At 46.9% G+C, this 15,482-nt stretch overlaps 7 protein-coding genes across 8 annotated transcripts; 3 read left to right on the forward strand and 4 right to left on the reverse strand.

The window, feature by feature from the left end:
* Positions 1 to 1,569: 1,569 nt before the first annotated feature.
* Positions 1,570 to 2,981, forward strand: LOC108034750 (ras-related protein Rab-43). The gene is made up of 4 exons (XM_017109698.3): positions 1,570 to 1,918; positions 1,983 to 2,067; positions 2,251 to 2,507; positions 2,559 to 2,981. Exons 1-4 carry the CDS (start codon positions 1,706 to 1,708, stop codon positions 2,661 to 2,663), a joined length of 660 nt encoding a protein of 219 aa, XP_016965187.1. The 5' UTR covers positions 1,570 to 1,705; the 3' UTR covers positions 2,664 to 2,981.
* Positions 2,957 to 4,303, reverse strand: LOC108034751 (ADP-ribosylation factor-like protein 5A). The gene has a single exon (XM_017109700.3). The coding sequence runs from the start codon at positions 3,754 to 3,756 to the stop codon at positions 3,217 to 3,219; it is 540 nt and encodes a 179-aa protein (XP_016965189.1). The 5' UTR covers positions 3,757 to 4,303; the 3' UTR covers positions 2,957 to 3,216.
* Positions 4,304 to 4,971: 668 nt separating this feature from the next.
* On the forward strand, positions 4,972 to 7,300 carry LOC108034739 (uncharacterized). Its single transcript, XM_017109683.3, has one exon. It carries the CDS (start codon positions 5,027 to 5,029, stop codon positions 7,106 to 7,108), a length of 2,082 nt encoding a protein of 693 aa, XP_016965172.1. The 5' UTR covers positions 4,972 to 5,026; the 3' UTR covers positions 7,109 to 7,300.
* LOC108034744 (cyclic GMP-AMP synthase-like protein) lies at positions 7,280 to 8,954 on the reverse strand. The gene is made up of 2 exons (XM_017109692.3): positions 8,723 to 8,954; positions 7,280 to 8,441 (listed from the first exon to the last, which is right to left on the reverse strand). Exons 1-2 carry the CDS (start codon positions 8,889 to 8,891, stop codon positions 7,576 to 7,578), a joined length of 1,035 nt encoding a protein of 344 aa, XP_016965181.1. The 5' UTR covers positions 8,892 to 8,954; the 3' UTR covers positions 7,280 to 7,575.
* Position 8,955: 1 nt separating this feature from the next.
* LOC108034746 (selenocysteine insertion sequence-binding protein 2) lies at positions 8,956 to 12,165 on the forward strand. The gene is made up of 3 exons (XM_017109694.3): positions 8,956 to 9,607; positions 9,672 to 9,892; positions 9,946 to 12,165. The coding sequence occupies exons 1-3, from the start codon at positions 9,099 to 9,101 to the stop codon at positions 10,170 to 10,172; spliced, it is 957 nt and encodes a 318-aa protein (XP_016965183.1). The 5' UTR covers positions 8,956 to 9,098; the 3' UTR covers positions 10,173 to 12,165.
* On the reverse strand, positions 10,165 to 11,952 carry LOC108034743 (gustatory receptor for bitter taste 66a). Its single transcript, XM_017109690.3, has 2 exons — positions 11,664 to 11,952; positions 10,165 to 11,602 (listed from the first exon to the last, which is right to left on the reverse strand). The coding sequence occupies exons 1-2, from the start codon at positions 11,950 to 11,952 to the stop codon at positions 10,257 to 10,259; spliced, it is 1,635 nt and encodes a 544-aa protein (XP_016965179.2). The 3' UTR covers positions 10,165 to 10,256.
* Positions 12,087 to 14,074, reverse strand: LOC108034748 (bax inhibitor 1). 2 transcript variants are annotated; one of them, XR_001768729.2, is made up of 5 exons: positions 13,800 to 14,074; positions 13,166 to 13,619; positions 12,723 to 12,893; positions 12,537 to 12,663; positions 12,087 to 12,320 (listed from the first exon to the last, which is right to left on the reverse strand). XR_001768729.2 is itself a non-coding variant. In XM_017109696.3 (4 exons), the coding sequence occupies exons 1-4, from the start codon at positions 13,865 to 13,867 to the stop codon at positions 12,282 to 12,284; spliced, it is 732 nt and encodes a 243-aa protein (XP_016965185.1). In that variant the 5' UTR covers positions 13,868 to 14,072; the 3' UTR covers positions 12,087 to 12,281. The 2 variants fall into 2 exon arrangements, 1 of the variants encoding a protein (XP_016965185.1); XM_017109696.3 differs by lacking the exon at positions 12,537 to 12,663 and having other exon boundaries at positions 13,800 to 14,072.
* Positions 14,075 to 15,482: the final 1,408 nt, after the last annotated feature.

Below are 15,482 nucleotides of genomic sequence, written 5' to 3' on the forward strand. Positions count from 1 at the left end.
GGAGGGGGGGAAAGCGGTCGGGCAGAAGCTACCCGCCAGCCAAAACGGCAAACCAGTCGGCCAGGCCTGAAAAAGTTCGTTTGATCTGGTCTTCGTGTTCCGAGGAGCTCTGTGTGAAGTTGCCAACTCGCTGTTTGATTTCCTTTTGCCAGCGAGGAAGATCTTCGGCTGCGGGGGAGTCTGCATCTTCAGAGGAGAGGGCAGGTCTAGCTGGGAGCATTCGCCAGCATTCCTGTGAGTCATCGTGAGGGCTTTCCTGGCCCAAACTAGGTTGCGGTTTGGGCTTCTAGGCCTAACGATTAATTTCACTCTGCCGCTGCACACTGGAAAACTTTTAAATTGAAATTGGAAATTCAAAATGTTTCTGTGTTTACAATACAACCTTAAGTTTTAAAATAATATACATTTGTTTTTCTCTTTAAAAATGTCAATCAATGATCCTAAAAAGGAAATTTATTACCAAATATTAAAGGTTAACATAGTTACGTTATTTATCCTGGACTTGCAGATGTTTTCACTAATCGAAAGATTAGTTAATTAACAAGAGAAATGTCACTGATGATAGCCACCATTAAAGACCCTGCCTTTTCCCCCGTGGACGACGTTCATCAGCGCCGGGCTAATCGTGGGACAAGTTCTCGCCTAGACTTTGGCCCCCAGATCCCCAATCGTCTTAGGCTGCTGCCGCAATTAAACTTTCCATGCGACAGTGCGTGTGCGCAGGCGCAACTGGCATGCGGTTTCCAATTCGGTTGGCAATCGAAGCAGTTGGCCAGGCCAGCTATTTGCATGCGCTGAGATACATAGAACATGTTTCTCGGCCGCTTCCGCTGCGGTTTGAAAGTGAGTCTCGTTTCGCTGTCTAGAGATAGAAGTTGATTTGTGGGTCAAGGTCTCCTTTCGGCAGAGATTTCCTCGGGGAAAACCCTGAGGAATTTCTTCGATACACAGCATAAATTTTTACCATGCCATAAAACGAACTCTTTAGCGTCAAATGGCGCCATCATCGAGGTACGTGGTGAAAATTTATTGGAGTCCCATGCGTTATCAGAAAGCCTGACCTACGTGATCGCCGCTTAAATCGGGCCGTGAACCCCGAATCACACGGATTCGCACGCGGAGGGCTTTCCAATCGAGAGTCATTTAAGTAAACTGTCAACATATTTACGGCTCTATTGCGTAACGATAAAAATCTGCGTAAATAGATTTCCATTGCTAAATGACCGGTGCGAGCTGGCATGTGGCTATTGGAAAATCGTGTAAATTAAAAGAGAAAACAATTGAAATTCTGCACATAAAAGTAAGTTTTAATTTTATGAAGTACAATTTACTCTACTTTTAGTGAAATATGAATTATTTAAAGTTGAAAAACATAGTCACAAGAGATATTTTCTTACCTTCAACAATCCCTAAATTTAAGACTGTCGATTCAACAAACCACTGTGGAAATTATTAATGAGATTAAATAAAATAACTAAAAATCTTTACGAGTTTTGAATTTAAGCTTTCGATAGCTCTTAGAGGTGACAATATCTAACGGTTGATAATATATTCCACAGTAACTATCGATACACCCCCCCCGAATCGATGGCGTCCTCTACCGATAGCGAACAGCTGGTTTTGCGTATCAATTAAATTAGAAAATTGGAAAAGAAAGGGTCGCAGGCAAACGAGAGCAGTTGACGGCCAGAACGGCGGCCCCAAGATGACCGCCCGCAACCCCCAGACGCTGATGGCCCTGCCCAGCGAGGAGCACTTCGACTTCCTGTTCAAGATTGTCCTGATAGGCGACTGCGGGACGGGGAAAACCTGCATAGTGGACAGGTTCAAGACGGGGAACTACATAGAGCGCCATGGAAACACCATTGGCGTGGACTTCTCGATGAAGACCATCGCCGTGGAGGGCAAGCAAATCAAGGTGGCCAAAGGCCAGCCCAAGATCCCACGCCCCTGAAGACTCACATCTCGTCTTTCCCTTCCAGCTGCAAATCTGGGACACTGCTGGCCAGGAGAGGTTTCGCACCATCACGCAGAGCTACTATCGCTCCGCCAACGGGGTCTTAATTGGTGAGTCCCAGTATCTTGCGGTTTCGGGGCATACGCCCATCCATTTGTCATGGCAAATAGGTTCTACTGATAACTGGCGAACGCTTTAAACTAATTGCCTGGCGCTGATTTTAATAGCAGCCGTCCTTATCGGTGGGGTGTTTATTTACCTTGCTTGACCGCCTTGTGCTTTTACCCCCGCAGTTTACGATATCACCAAGCGGTCTTCCTTCTCCAACCTGCAAAAGTGGATCGAGGAGGTGCGCAGGTACACGGCTTCCAATGTGCTGATAATCCTGGTGGGCAACAAGTGCGACCTGGAGGAGCAGCGCGAAGTGGACTTCGAGGAGGCGCGCCAGATGTGTCAATATATACCTGAGATCCTGTTCGTGATGGAGACCTCCGCCAAGGAGAACATGAACGTGGAGGACGCCTTCCGCTGCCTGGCCAACGAACTTAAGGTAAGAGTGCTGCCTTTTAAGTGAGCCAATCTTATGATTTTCCCACGACAGCGGCAACACGATGCCAACAACGTGGAGGAGGTGCCGGAGAACACCATCACCTTGGGCCAGGGAAAGCCTTTAAAGAGTTGCAGCAGCTCCTGCAATCTCACCTAGACACTAAACCCACTAACCCCGCTGTTTATTTTGCTTTTACTTTTGTGATCAAATTGTTCGTGTGGCTATATTTTAGTATGCTAATGTTTTAACCTAATCCTAGACACTAACTTTTACACAACCATGTATTTATTTTAGACGATAGAGTACAAACAATCTCACACATCAGCGAATCGAGCCAACAATGTCAATTACAAGGCAATGCTCAGAGAGGCAAACACGTCCACTTCTCTATTTGTAATTTGTATTTGTATTCAATTTGATACGCGGTACGATACGCGACAGTGTCGAAATAAACTCGTTTATTTTGTAATTTTATTGGAAGTATCGTAGTTAATTGGCTTAGCTCCTAGACATTATCCATATACACGTAGATTTAAATCATTGAGGGTCTCCTGTTCAGACGTATTTTACACTAAATAAAATTGGCTTGGCAACAACTTTTCAAACAATTTGGAAACGCTTAAAAATTGTTTATATCAAAATTGGTTTACTTTCTCTAGACAGCTAGTCGTTAATGATTAATTAGCTAGTACGTAGCGTGCGTGACGGGTCATTTGTTCTTGATGCGCTGTACGATCCACTCCAGTCCCTGGTAGAGGCCCTCGCCGGTGAGCGCACAGCAGGCCTGGATGTGCCACTGGTGCTTCTTGATGGAGGTGAGGTCCAGTTGCCGCGAGATCTCCGCCGCCGACATGGAGCCCTTCAGGTCCTGCTTGTTGGCATAGACCAGCAGGCTGGCCTTGCTCAGATCCTCGTGCTGCAGCATCCGGTAGAGCTCCTCCCGCGTGACAGCCAGCCTTTCCCGATCCGTGGAGTCGATGACCATGATCACCAGCTCTGTGTTCGTGTAGTAGGTGCTCCAGGCGGCGCGCAGGCTCTGCTGGCCGCCCAGGTCCCACACCAGAAAGTGAATGTTCCGCCAGACGACCTCCTCCACGTTGGAGCCGATCGTGGGACTCGTGTGGACGACCTCGTTCATCAGGAACTGGTACAGGATGGTCGTCTTGCCCGCGTTGTCCAGGCCCACCATCACCAGCTTGTGCTCCTCGTTGCCGAACATCCGCCACAGCCGCGATAGTAGCAGGCCCATATTGAATCTCGTTTTGTGTTTGATTGTTGATTATGCTGCAGCTGCTGCTGTTGTTGTCGTCGCCGTCGCTGGTGTTGTTGTTCCTCCCGATAAGTGATTTGATTTCGGGCGACGACGGCGATTGCCTCACACACAGGTTATGGCTGGCCCGTGTGTGTATGCGTGGTGCTGGTGTGCGTGTGTGTGTGGGAGTGGGTGAACGAGAGGCTTTGTTGTTGCTCCCCCAGGGGAAGGCGAAGGCCGTACGGTAAATTATTCACTGATTTAACTATTCACTCCGCACACACACCCAAGTCACTGTTGTTGTCTTCTCCGAATGGGGTTTTTACTGGGGTTTGGTTGGCAAATTCCTGGTGCTTCTCCTTGGCTGGTTTTCCTTTGCGTCGTCGCAACGACTTCGTTTACGCGTTGCACGGGTTTTAGAATCTTAGAACAGCCGTTTTGCTTAATTTAATTAACGCAGTTTTAATTAAGAAAGTAAACAGTAAAAGTGATTAATTAACATCACTGCAAAGGGCAGTGTGCGACAACGAGCAAGTGCTTACCGTTAAGTGTTGGAAAACGTGGTTAGGTAGTCTGTAAATTAATCAGATAAATGCTTAAAAATTAGGTACACTTTTTTATTTATAGTAAATCACGATATTTTATATTTTATGTTTCTTAAGCTGTTACAAAGATTTAACATTGCTTTGTGTGTATTTCACTCCCGTGATCACCTAAAGTTTTTAATTAGATTTAGTTTTTATTGCATATTAGGGTACACACCAGTGTTGCCAGCTTAGCTTATTATAAGCTAGTTCTCCCAGAAAAAAGGGGAAAGCTTGTAAAATTTTGAAATTTAAAATTTGAATTTGAATTCATCTAGCATATTCTAGCTTTAAATACATTTGCGACATCAACGGTTTGTTTTGAGCGTCTTCTTTTTTGCCTTATGTGCATTTTATATGATCGTGACTTTATTCCTAATCGATAGTGTCATCGATATGTTGGCTGTGTGATGTGTTACCACTTATCATATGAAGTTGTGAAATTAAATACAGCGTTTGCTAATTTATTTTATTGATTTAAAGCTTACTCTAGCTTATTTATTGACAAATCTAGCTTATAAAAATAATTATAATTTTATTAATTTAATTTCTTTTTGCATAAAGTGACTTTTCACACACCGTGACTCGAACCATTCACGTTTTGCAGCACTGCCCGCCAGTCATCTGTTCGTGGCGTTTGTTGTTGTTGCATCTGCCCACTAATTAGCTTCCCACCGGTTGCGATGAAAATAATTGCTCACCTGGTGCTCCTGGCCCTCACCATCGCCTCCAGGGCCGCCATATCCGACCAGGTGACCGTCAGCGAATGCCCCGGCCGCAGTGTGCCCCAAATCCGTTCGGAGGCGGCCGAGTCTGAGATCTCCCTGCTTTTGTACTACGTGTCCTGGGCCAGCGAAGCTCGACAGGCCCGACTGGTGTACAATGGACTGGCGCACTACTACCAGGAGTACGCCTTCTTCGGGGCCATCGACTGCTGGCACTTGCAGTGCAACTGCAGCCGTACGCTGATGCCGCCACCCGGGGTCGTCGGAGCAGGAGGCTACCCGGACAAGTGGCCCACTCTGGTGGTGCGCTACGGTCAGAGGCAGATGCTGCAGTACCAAGGCACCTGGAGCTTCGAGGAGCTTGCCCGCTTCATGAATAACCTGCTCCAGCCATTGGATCGGGCTCACAGCAGTCAGGAGCTGGCCGCCATCCGAAAGCACTCGGACGCAGTGGTTCTGGGCCTAATGAACTCTCCGGACGACATGGCCTACAAGATGTACCTGGCCGCCGGGCTGCGCTGGCTAGAACTAGACCCGGAGAGGAATATCCGCTTCACGGTGAACTTTGGCAGCACCGCCAAGAAGATGCTGAGGTCTCCGGCGGCCAAGCTGCCCCAATTCGTAGTTATCGACAGCCGGAACGGAGTGCACACGTTTAATAGCACTTCCGCGGACTGGAAGGCCATGGACCTTCTTCGCTGGGTGCGGATCACACTGAAGAACTCATCGCTGTTCTCCAACGGCTATGGCACTCCCATGACCATCGCCATGAAGGCGCGCCATGTTCCCGTGTTGGCCATGGGTGTTCGAATGAATCAGTACCACCATGCGAGTGTCATGGGCGAGGAGATGGCCAGCGCTCAGAAAAAACAGTCGGAGGGCTGTGATGATTACTGGAGCACAGTGGAGGCGCAGTCTGAAGAATCGATCTCTCTTTTGCAAGTTCCCAGTGAGCTGCTTCGGGAATCTGATCAAAAGCAGACCTGCTATCCCGCTTGGAAAATAAACAGAGCCACGTTAAAGAACTACTATAGGATCAATCGATACCTTGACCTCGTATGGAGACAGTACTCGCACCAGAATCACCAAAGGAAGCGAAGGGTACCCCACCTGCTCAGGCTGCACTCTAGAAATCTTTGCCTGGCTCACTCGCAGCATGGAACGCCGGCCATGAAGATCGGCATTGCTAAAATGGTGACCAAATACGGCCAGCTCATTTGGCAGCATTCGGCAGAGAACGCCGCCCACAATCGCTCGTTGGGCGTGGTGCTCTTCGATTCTGTGAAGTATAGAGACTATCTACATCAGCTTGGCATTCAGCAGCATCACCAGCAGGTCCAAGTCTTCATCGTGGATGCGGCGGAGGAATCCCTGTATGTGATGCCACAACAGAATACCTTCTCGTATGTGGCTCTTAAGGATTTCATACGGAAATTTTACGCAAGAACTTTGCCAAGGACTCACAAGAATGCGCCTGCCACTGGGGATTCTGCGTTCAACAGGCAATACAACAGGCAAATGCTGCTACAGGCGCTGCAGCGACCGAATGCCACCAATGTGGTGTTTATGCATCGCCCGGACTGCGCCTTATCAGGCGTTTTGTCGCAGGCGTTCCTGCAGGTTTCGGCGCTGCTCAGCAGCTCCGAGGTGCACTTTGTGCGCTTCGACGGCCAGGCAAATGATCTGCCCTGGGAACTGGCCATGCCGATCTCCCCCTCGCTGGTGGTCTTTCCCCAGGCGAAGCCCTCCGAATCAATAGTGTTTCCCACCGATGTGCGAATCGATGTGCAAAGCGTCTTTGCGTTTGTCATAGCCCAACTGGAACCCGTGCAGCAGGTGCGTTCGGTCCTGACCAGTTGCAGGCGGCGAATGCGGAACGTGCGGAGCTGCCTCGACTTTGCTCGCAACCTGGTACTCCAGCATGTCAGCCAATACCTCAAGTTCTGGGAGGTCTATGAGCGGGAACGGGACGTCATCCTGTCTCATTTGAAGGAGTTCAACGACCTGCACATGTCCATCGAAAGCAGCATTCGATTATAGCGAAATGCCCCCGAGCTAGGTCCTTAGTTAATACTTACCGTTGATAATTTCAGGGTAAGCAGATGCCTACCCGCTCTCCTGTAGCACGTAAGTCAAAAGTTGTCTCTTCATAAGGTATTTAACACTCATATTTGTATCAAATAGGAAATAAAAAAGATGTGGAGCAATCGATTTAGTTTGCTTATACAAAAATCCTTTATTTCATCCAATGAACAAAAATTAAGATCAAATATGGTATTTCAATGAAGTTAGATTCAAATTTTTGCTTTATCAACTGAGACATTCTTTGTTCTTAGCAAGTTGTTTATTTATTCAACATCGAAGCAAACAACTATTTCATGATGTCCTTGAGCTTGAGCGCATTTTGCATATATAAGCTTTTTTCTTATCTGTTACTGAAACGAATTTACTTTGGAGTGGAGTTTCAAATAATAATTCAATTCTTTCTCTGCGAACGAAGTTCACCCCTAATTAATAAGGAAAATGTTTGCCAAGTGCATATAACTGCCATTTATCTGAGCCAGTCGAAGCTTTTGGAGCAAGTTCTCCGAGTAAAGAAGACATTTCTTGATTTCTCCCTGATTCATGCGACTGAACACATTGTGGTCCTTGTCCAAGAAGAATTCCAGCCTACCAGCTCGAAGATGATTTACCAAATGGCTCCACATCTCCACCAAAAGAGTGCCAAGGTCCCTTTCCCAGTCCACCGTTTCGATTCGATGGAGCAGGACTGTCTTAAGCATGTAGCTAGACAAGTGAGGCAACTGCCTAGCATGGGCGTCCCGTAGTCCCTTCATCAGTCGCAGGACGTTCTTCAAGTTATCCGAGTCCTTCATCATTTCGCGCTCCCAGTGCGGAGCACAAACCATGAATGTGGTTTTCGACCTATTCTTACCCTTCTTCTGTTGCGGAATGGCGAACCAATTCCAATTTTTGCGAACCTCAGCAGAAACGGGGGGACTAGCGAGCGGCCACTGCCTTCCAGTAAATTCGATTGCCGGCACCAAATCAAACGATATGGAGCGGCTTCCACTGTTGGCTACGATGGTGTGGGCGCAGCCATATCCTTCATTTGTATAGCTCAGTTGGTAGACTCGTCCAGCGCTGGTCGCAAGTGTCTGCGTTGACTTAAATACCTTATGAAACGCAACGCGTAACCATTCCTGAAGTCGAACACGATGGACTCGTTGGGGTTGCAATACGACACAATCCGCCTCCAGGTAGATAAACCCACTGTCAATTGGTTTCGGCGTAATGTCAAATCCAAAATCCAGTTTCATGTGCATGTCAAATTCATCGGGAACATCCAGCTTTACGCGATCCAAGTAGCTTCCTAAAATAAAATAACTCACATACATACATACGTATATGAGTAAAAATTCGATTGTAACCAATTATTACTCATTTAATTGTGTAACGTTGGCGTATCACCTCACAATAAACACATTTATGACTTCCTGCATTAGTTGTAAAGATTACACCGCAAGTTTAAAGTGGATTTCATAAATTACCTTTCTCAAGGAGAGAGTGAAATATTTTTTTTTAAGAAAAAACTTTTTCCGATTTCTTTGTAACTGGAGTCTTTTGCTCTTCTTTTGCAAATTGTTTACTTACCGCCCAGACTAAGACCGTCGAAAACGTCGGCAAATTTATCGTCCACCCGTTTTAGTTCGTCAATCACATAGTTTTGAATTTCCTCCGCGTCTTTTGTATATTCGGCGCGCAGTTTATCAGGAATTAACAGCTTCTCCAGAACCGTTTGCATATTCTGAGCGAAACTCATTTTTAAGCGATCGGTAAAACAGAACTGCGAGGAAGATCTTTCGGGAACGAAATGTTGAAGCTCGTCGCGGGGATCCCCTTTTTATGTCCCGGCCTCGGTCGCTTGACATCACTGTTTCTTTGTAATCAGGTGTGGTGAAAAAGGTTGCCCACCACATCTCCGCGTTTGCCAACACTGTTTCAGAGATGCTCCACAAGCCCAACAGAAATGTCCGAAAAAGTAAACCTCATAGATCAGAGCACCTACAATGACCGGAGGAACCGGGACACGGACGAGGGTAAGGATGCAGCGACCAGGATCACACCGCGCAGCTCCAAGTTCAAGAACAAGCACAGGAAGCCGGAGCAGCAGGCCTCGCTTCTGGACTTTGTGGTCAAGCCGCGACCCAAGTCACAGAGGCAGATCAAGGCTAGAAAACTCCAGAGGCCCCATTTAACCATAACAAGGAGCAGTTATATAGTAAACAAACCCAAGGGGAAAACCCGAATAGATCCCAAGAAGAAGGTCACCAAGTTAAAGAGATCTGTACGAAGTTATCGCACCTTGAAAAAGGTGGAACGCGACATCGCGGAGCAAGAGCCCGAGGAAGAGATCCAGCCGGAAGCAATTCCGGTGGAGCAGCGGGTCCAGGAGCTATCCCTCGTAGAAATACCCCCCACCAAAGTGAGTCCACAAGGAGGGGAAACACATTCCATACACTCCCGGCGTTTCAGAAGGTCTGTTGCCCTCACCTACATTTCCTATGAATGATAAACACATAGTACATACATTCCCCTGCAGCTACTGTGATAACTGCACCCGCCCTCGGCTAAAAGAGTTGTGCCTAAACTTGCTGAAGGATCTGGATCGCTTTCAGAAACGCGCCTTTGCCAAAAATGAGATCAAAGCTCGGGCCCATCCCCGCCTGGTTTTGGGCTTCCGAGAGGCTCTGGCCAGGCTGAGGATCGACAAGGTGAAACTGCTGATACTGGCCACCGACTGTGAGATCTGCCCGGGTGAAAGTGAGTAGACCAATCGCTTGAAAAGCAATTGATGATGATATTCTCTTTTATAGGTGGTCTGGATGAGACGATAGAAGGCCTCAAATTCCAGTGTCAGCAGGGAAAAGTGCCTTACTGCTTTCCTCTGGTTAGGCGAGAGCTCTCCTATGCCCTCCAAAAGCGGGCACAGATCTCCTGCGTGGCCATCTTGGACTTTGATGGGGCTAATGCCATCTTCGCTGATCTACTCATTGAATTGGAGGACGCTCGCGCCGAATACAAACGCAGGACTGCTTTGTGAGAGTTTATTAAGTGCCAAAGACAGAAATAAAAGTGCCGGGAGGTGCTCTATATATTGAAGAAAACTTCCGAGTAACCCTGATCTTTAGCCCGTCGGAGTCAGCATGGTGGTGGTGACCAGGTAATGCAGCGTGGAGCTGCCATTATCCATATCAGTGGCCGCGCCAATCAAGCCGGCTGTGTCATTCAGCGAGTTGAATGTCTGTATGGCCTCTTTGGCCTGCTGGGCGGCCAAATTGAACTGAATCAGGATGATCAGATAGCTGGTGATACCGCCGCTCACGCCATACAGCGTCTCCATGTCCAGTGTGAAGAATCCACAGGCGGAGAAGTCAACCGAATGGTTAAGCAGCTTCAGCGACAGATGGTTCACTATTTCGTAGAGAAGATTATCATCGGCCACCACACCGCACTTGTGCAGACTGATACCAGTGCGCTTGGAGGCCTGCGAGGTCTTCCAGCTCAGGTAGATGAGATACACACACTTTCCGGACGTGTAGCTCAGGGCTATGACCGTGATAAAGGGATTCTTGGCGGAGCGGAAAAGCGATGGAATCGATTGGAACTGTGTGGCACAGTAGAGAAAATACAATTGTGCCGTAAAAATGAGAAATCCATAAGCCATTAGCGATAGGATGGGGTAGCTCCACAACTCGTTCATGGCCTTGCCAATCTCGCAAATCTCGTCGTGCACCTGGCACAGGTTGTTCAGCTTGTCTTCCACTTTGGCGGCATTTCCCAGCTCGCTTTCGTGCACCATGTTTGAGGCAAGAGGATGAGGTGGTGGCTTACCGGAGACAGCTTCAATTCGCTCACCGAAAGAGTTCATCGAGTGCGCCACCGGTGCCACCTTATTCCTTCCCGAACCAGACACCGAACTCTTGCCAATGGAACCGATGTCCAGGGCTCCCAGCTCCTTGTACAGATACTCCAGATTACTGTCGTACTCCGGCGGCTGGGAGCTGTCTAGAGGAGGTGCCTGCTCCTGATCGCTGTGTAGCCAAAGCTTGTACCTCTCGTGCGTGTCCACCAGCTTCTCCAGCGTGGCATTGATGGCCTCGAAGCGTTCCTTAAGCGCATATAGCGAAACGGCAAACCAGATCTTGTCCAGCGTATTGATGAACGTCGGAATGGCGGAGACTACCCACAGCAACGACATCCACTGACTGTAGTCCACCAGCTTGACGTAGGTGGCCACCAAAATGGACAACTCAAAGATGACCGTCATGATCAGCATGATCCGGATGCGCCGACCAATTGTGCTGTTGTCCATCACACACTTCTCCTTGTAAAGCCGCTCGTCCACCAGGCGAATGCGCTCGTAGAGCTCCCCAATCCTGCCCTGGTTCCGTAGGGCGGTCAACTGGTCGGTGGCCATCATGATGAGACCGATATAGGTCAGGAACAAGCCAATCACGAAGGTCAAGGTGCCTGTGAAGAGTAAATACTGGAGTTAAGGGTTCACCCCTTCCAAGATTCATGCTTCACTGACTCTGCGAGGCCTTGAGCGTGCGGTCCTCCTCCCCGAAGGAGTAGATTAGAATGTTGTAGAGCACCACGTAGATCAAGAGAGTGCACAGCATGTAGATCATGCCACTGCGGGACTTCTCCAGCAGATTCCTGCTGCGGAACTTCTCCAGATCCTGCGGCAGAATTCCTGCTATCTTGGATATGAAGAAGAGTTGCTGGAACTGCTGCAATAGGGGTTGCACCGCGTCCTCCGTTTGCGCCATGTTGTTCGTTGGATACCAAAACTTCGAATGACCAACTCTGGCCCACATTGAGCTATTACCTGCAGCTTGCACTTAGCCTAATTAATTGGCCCTCCATCCCCCAATCGATACTATCAACATGGTCTATCTGCGGCGCCACGTTTGGCCAACTCCATTTATGGATAATAATAATGTGGATGAGCTGTCTTTTTGTGGTTTTTATTAAATGGGGAATTTGCCTGGGTTTTGTATCGAACATTTGTATGTGAACTTAAAGCCAAATGTACACGGCATTGTTTATTTTGTAAGCTAATAAATTTTTAGAACGAGAAACTGTCAACCTCCCGTTTCCTTGTCAGATGTTGTGTTGGGGGTTGGTATTGTTATCAGAGCTTGATTTAGTTTCTCTTGCGACGTTCATTCTGTTTTCGCTCCTCCTGCAAGGTAATGAAGAGTATTACTAAGTATGCTTCCCCAATTGGTGCCAAAGCAACGTAAATATAGTTTCACAAGCAGCTAGAACGCTTTGCAAAAGGTTCCTTTCGCAGTTCCCGGAAATAAATATACTTCCCACAAGTGGTTCTGAGAAAGACCTGAGTATCGTAGCCGGACGTTGTGAAAGTATACTTATTGCCCTTGGCTGCTCGAACTACCGTTTGAAATGGATTTTCACAGCGAATTTGAAATTGGAAAGCTTTTGCAAAGTGACCAGCCACTGTTCGAGGATTATCTGATCTGATTCGGTGCGGCATGAATCGCCTAAACCATGAAGGTCTTGAGCTGAGTGAGGTGGCTATAGCGAGTGATCGGTGGAAGAAACGCCTGCCCCGAGAACCTACCTTTTGCGTCAGGATGATCAGCAAACGGCGGAACATGCTGAGCACATCGAAGAACAGATCCAGAGCATGCTGCACCACATCCCGGTTTCCGTTCCGGCACTTCTCCACAATGTTCTGCGTGTCGTAGACGATGAAGGCAGCCATCACGAAAACGCCTACATAGAGTTGGGTCTGAAAACAGAGAAGCACTTATTAGTAATTTAACTCAATTATGGTGAAAATCCTACAAACTGTTGTCATTTAAAAACAGGAAAATAAAACTAATAATTTCATATGGCAACAATCAGAGTTAAAAATGTAATATCTCTCGGTAGAAGTTTGGTTTCAAGCAGGTATATCATTTGATAATGGCAACTATTTAATTAAGTAGATTATCTCACCCCCTTAATAAAGCTATTTATAAACATAGTGGGAGCTAGCAGCTGCTCACTTGGCACACTCACCACTTGGACGAAATAGGACTTGAAGACCATGTTGAAAAGACTTAGGAGGGCCATGGTGTTTATGACGCTGACCAGCATGCCGCCCAGGTAGAGGTACTTGCCCTGCTCGGCCAGCAGAGCGGCCAGGGACAGCGAGATGAAGGTGACGAAGGTGCCGGTGAGGGCCGACAGGATGATGGCCGGATTGATGCTGCAAATGTAGCCGAGCAGCGGTCCCAGGGTCTGTCCGGAGCAGAAGCCGAAGGCATAGAGCATGCTCAATCGTGTGTAGTAGTTCTTGCCGTCGTCCTTGTAGAAGTGCAGGCCCAAGACCAGGATCAAGGTGGCCACCGCGGCCAGGACTCCGAGGTCGAGGAAGTCGCGCATCTGAAGAAGGGCTCCCATGGCTGTGGCGGCGGCAGTGCTGCCCAGGACCATGTACACCTTGGACAGGTGCTCGCGCACATAGGGCTCACTGCGGAAGAGTAGGAGGAGGAGGAGGAGTAGGACTCATGAGTATACCCATAGGTTCAAGGCCCATCGATCCGTTGGGCCGATGACCAACTGTTGATGTGGTTGGATACCAAAGCAACACGTCAGTGCGCCGCACTTGGACCCCAGACTGTGGGGTGACCCATCGGCCTGTGATACTTACTAACGCTCGCCGAGGCCGTTCATAAACGTCTGGAAGCGGTCGTGGATGTGACTCGCAGTGTCTGCCATTGTGGTATTTCCTCTCGCACTTGCTGTTCCTATTTTCCGGTTAAGTTATGCTCCAGCTTGTCGATCAAACGGAGGAATGAATGTGAACTGCTGGTATCGGGTTTTCAAACTGACTGTTTACTTTGCAGGGCCTACTGGTTTCCCCTTTTCAGCTCTTATTTCTGTATTTCACAAGTTTTCTTTATCACGCCTGTGTTGAGTAATTCACCAAAAACTGTCACTAGTGCTGCTGGCTTAGCTTTTTACAGCTGAATTGGCTATCCTCCCACCACACTCTGGGCAGAATTTCAAAGGCAATACTTAATAACGATGCCCACGAAAAGTACTGGCCTTAAACATATGCATTTTTAAATTTAATTTAATAAGTAACTTCATTAAGAAGTATATTTTTTAGTTATTAAACACAACGCCAACACTGCTGATAAGGGAATTGGCTATTTTTACCTGTGCCAGTGTTGGGTAACAGCCAAACTTCCGGAACCTTCGAGATTGTTACGTGACGTGTGATTCAGTTGCGCGCGCTACCTACTTTCCATTTGAAAAGTAACGAAGTTCGAAACGTCCAAAAATATAGTTTTTATTTCGCGCTAAATCCAAACAAGTCAATGGGCGTACTTTTTAGGAACACAGTGCATTGTTATTTGTATTTTTTAAATCATAAGCTTTGCAAAAATGGTGACTAATATACTGTTGTTCGTAAAACAAGGAATCTCGATAAAGTTTACAGCCTATATGTATGGGTCCCGGGCGAATGGGACAACTTTACCTGCTTTGGCATGACTTAACAGACATTGTTCGTTTGTATTATATCATATGTAGTTTGTTCTTCAAGATCACAATCACAGTTTAAATTGTACAAGACATCGTTAAGCTCGTAATACTCATAACACCTCTGGGCTCTCGCTTTGCGAAGAGTTACAGGTACCTTAAATCGTAGGCTTGCTTTAACAGAGGTGTAATTGTAATTCAGGATTAGTGCGACATGATCTTAGTCGGGCATCGTTTACAAAATGTATGTACAAATAAAAAGTAAGGCTATAATTTAAAAAAGTAAAATGTAGATGATACAATAGGAGGGCTAAGTTGTGTAAAATGAGCCGCGAGTAGTACAGTATCTCGGGGAACTTGGGTGGCTTTGTTCCTCTTTCGGAACCTATGTTAGGAACTAACAAATTCGAGCGTTAGTAAAGTTAACTACGCTAAATGCGGTTAGGTCGTGTTTATAGAGTAATTTAGTCTAAAAACCATGGCATTTGGGCAAAAGTCACACACTTATTCTATACAAATTGCGGATGGGATCAGTCGGCATTTAAATGCTACAGTTTCACTCACTCTCAGTCTCACAGGCACACAAGTATGATCGTCTTAAATTTATATGGTAAATAAAAACAAGATTAAACAAATGCATCGAAAATACAACAAAAGAAGCGCGTAATCTTCGAAAATACATTAGGGCTAACGATTTTCAGCCTCAGTCGGCAAAATGATTTTGTTAATATAACAATTTCAATATAAACTGCACCACAAGTGCAATAATTTTTGTAATTTTTTACATACAATTTTGTTGTACAATTATAAATTCATTAACTAATAGGATTAGGGTTGGTTTTTATAA

Source organism: Drosophila biarmipes, chromosome 3L (genome assembly GCF_025231255.1).
Source record: "Drosophila biarmipes strain raj3 chromosome 3L, RU_DBia_V1.1, whole genome shotgun sequence".
Classification (NCBI taxonomy): Eukaryota; Metazoa; Arthropoda; class Insecta; order Diptera; family Drosophilidae; genus Drosophila; species Drosophila biarmipes.

What these genes read in the sequence shown, in the direction of transcription:
- LOC108034743 (XM_017109690.3), bottom strand. Translation starts at nt 11,952, where the DNA reads ATGTGGGCCAGAGTTGGTCATTCGAAGTTTTGGTATCCAACGAACAAC. An exon ending in CACGCTCAAGGCCTCGCAGA is followed by an intron (nt 11,603 to 11,663) that starts GTCAGTGAAGCA and finishes TACTCTTCACAG; the next exon opens with GCACCTTGACCTTCGTGATT.
- LOC108034744 (XM_017109692.3), bottom strand. Translation starts at nt 8,891, where the DNA reads ATGAGTTTCGCTCAGAATATGCAAACGGTTCTGGAGAAGCTGTTAATT. An exon ending in CGACGGTCTTAGTCTGGGCG is followed by an intron (nt 8,442 to 8,722) that starts GTAAGTAAACAA and finishes ATTTTATTTTAG; the next exon opens with GAAGCTACTTGGATCGCGTA.
- LOC108034748 (XM_017109696.3), bottom strand. Translation starts at nt 13,867, where the DNA reads ATGGCAGACACTGCGAGTCACATCCACGACCGCTTCCAGACGTTTATG. An exon ending in AACGGCCTCGGCGAGCGTTA is followed by an intron (nt 13,620 to 13,799) that starts GTAAGTATCACA and finishes ACTCTTCCGCAG; the next exon opens with TGAGCCCTATGTGCGCGAGC. An exon ending in TGATCATCCTGACGCAAAAG is followed by an intron (nt 12,321 to 12,722) that starts GTAGGTTCTCGG and finishes ATTACCTTGCAG; the next exon opens with GAGGAGCGAAAACAGAATGA.
- LOC108034750 (XM_017109698.3), top strand. Translation starts at nt 1,706, where the DNA reads ATGACCGCCCGCAACCCCCAGACGCTGATGGCCCTGCCCAGCGAGGAG. An exon ending in TGGAGGGCAAGCAAATCAAG is followed by an intron (nt 1,919 to 1,982) that starts GTGGCCAAAGGC and finishes TTTCCCTTCCAG; the next exon opens with CTGCAAATCTGGGACACTGC. An exon ending in GCCTGGCCAACGAACTTAAG is followed by an intron (nt 2,508 to 2,558) that starts GTAAGAGTGCTG and finishes TTCCCACGACAG; the next exon opens with CGGCAACACGATGCCAACAA.
- LOC108034746 (XM_017109694.3), top strand. Translation starts at nt 9,099, where the DNA reads ATGTCCGAAAAAGTAAACCTCATAGATCAGAGCACCTACAATGACCGG. An exon ending in CACTCCCGGCGTTTCAGAAG is followed by an intron (nt 9,608 to 9,671) that starts GTCTGTTGCCCT and finishes ATTCCCCTGCAG; the next exon opens with CTACTGTGATAACTGCACCC. An exon ending in TGAGATCTGCCCGGGTGAAA is followed by an intron (nt 9,893 to 9,945) that starts GTGAGTAGACCA and finishes TCTCTTTTATAG; the next exon opens with GTGGTCTGGATGAGACGATA.
- LOC108034751 (XM_017109700.3), bottom strand. Translation starts at nt 3,756, where the DNA reads ATGGGCCTGCTACTATCGCGGCTGTGGCGGATGTTCGGCAACGAGGAG.
- LOC108034739 (XM_017109683.3), top strand. Translation starts at nt 5,027, where the DNA reads ATGAAAATAATTGCTCACCTGGTGCTCCTGGCCCTCACCATCGCCTCC.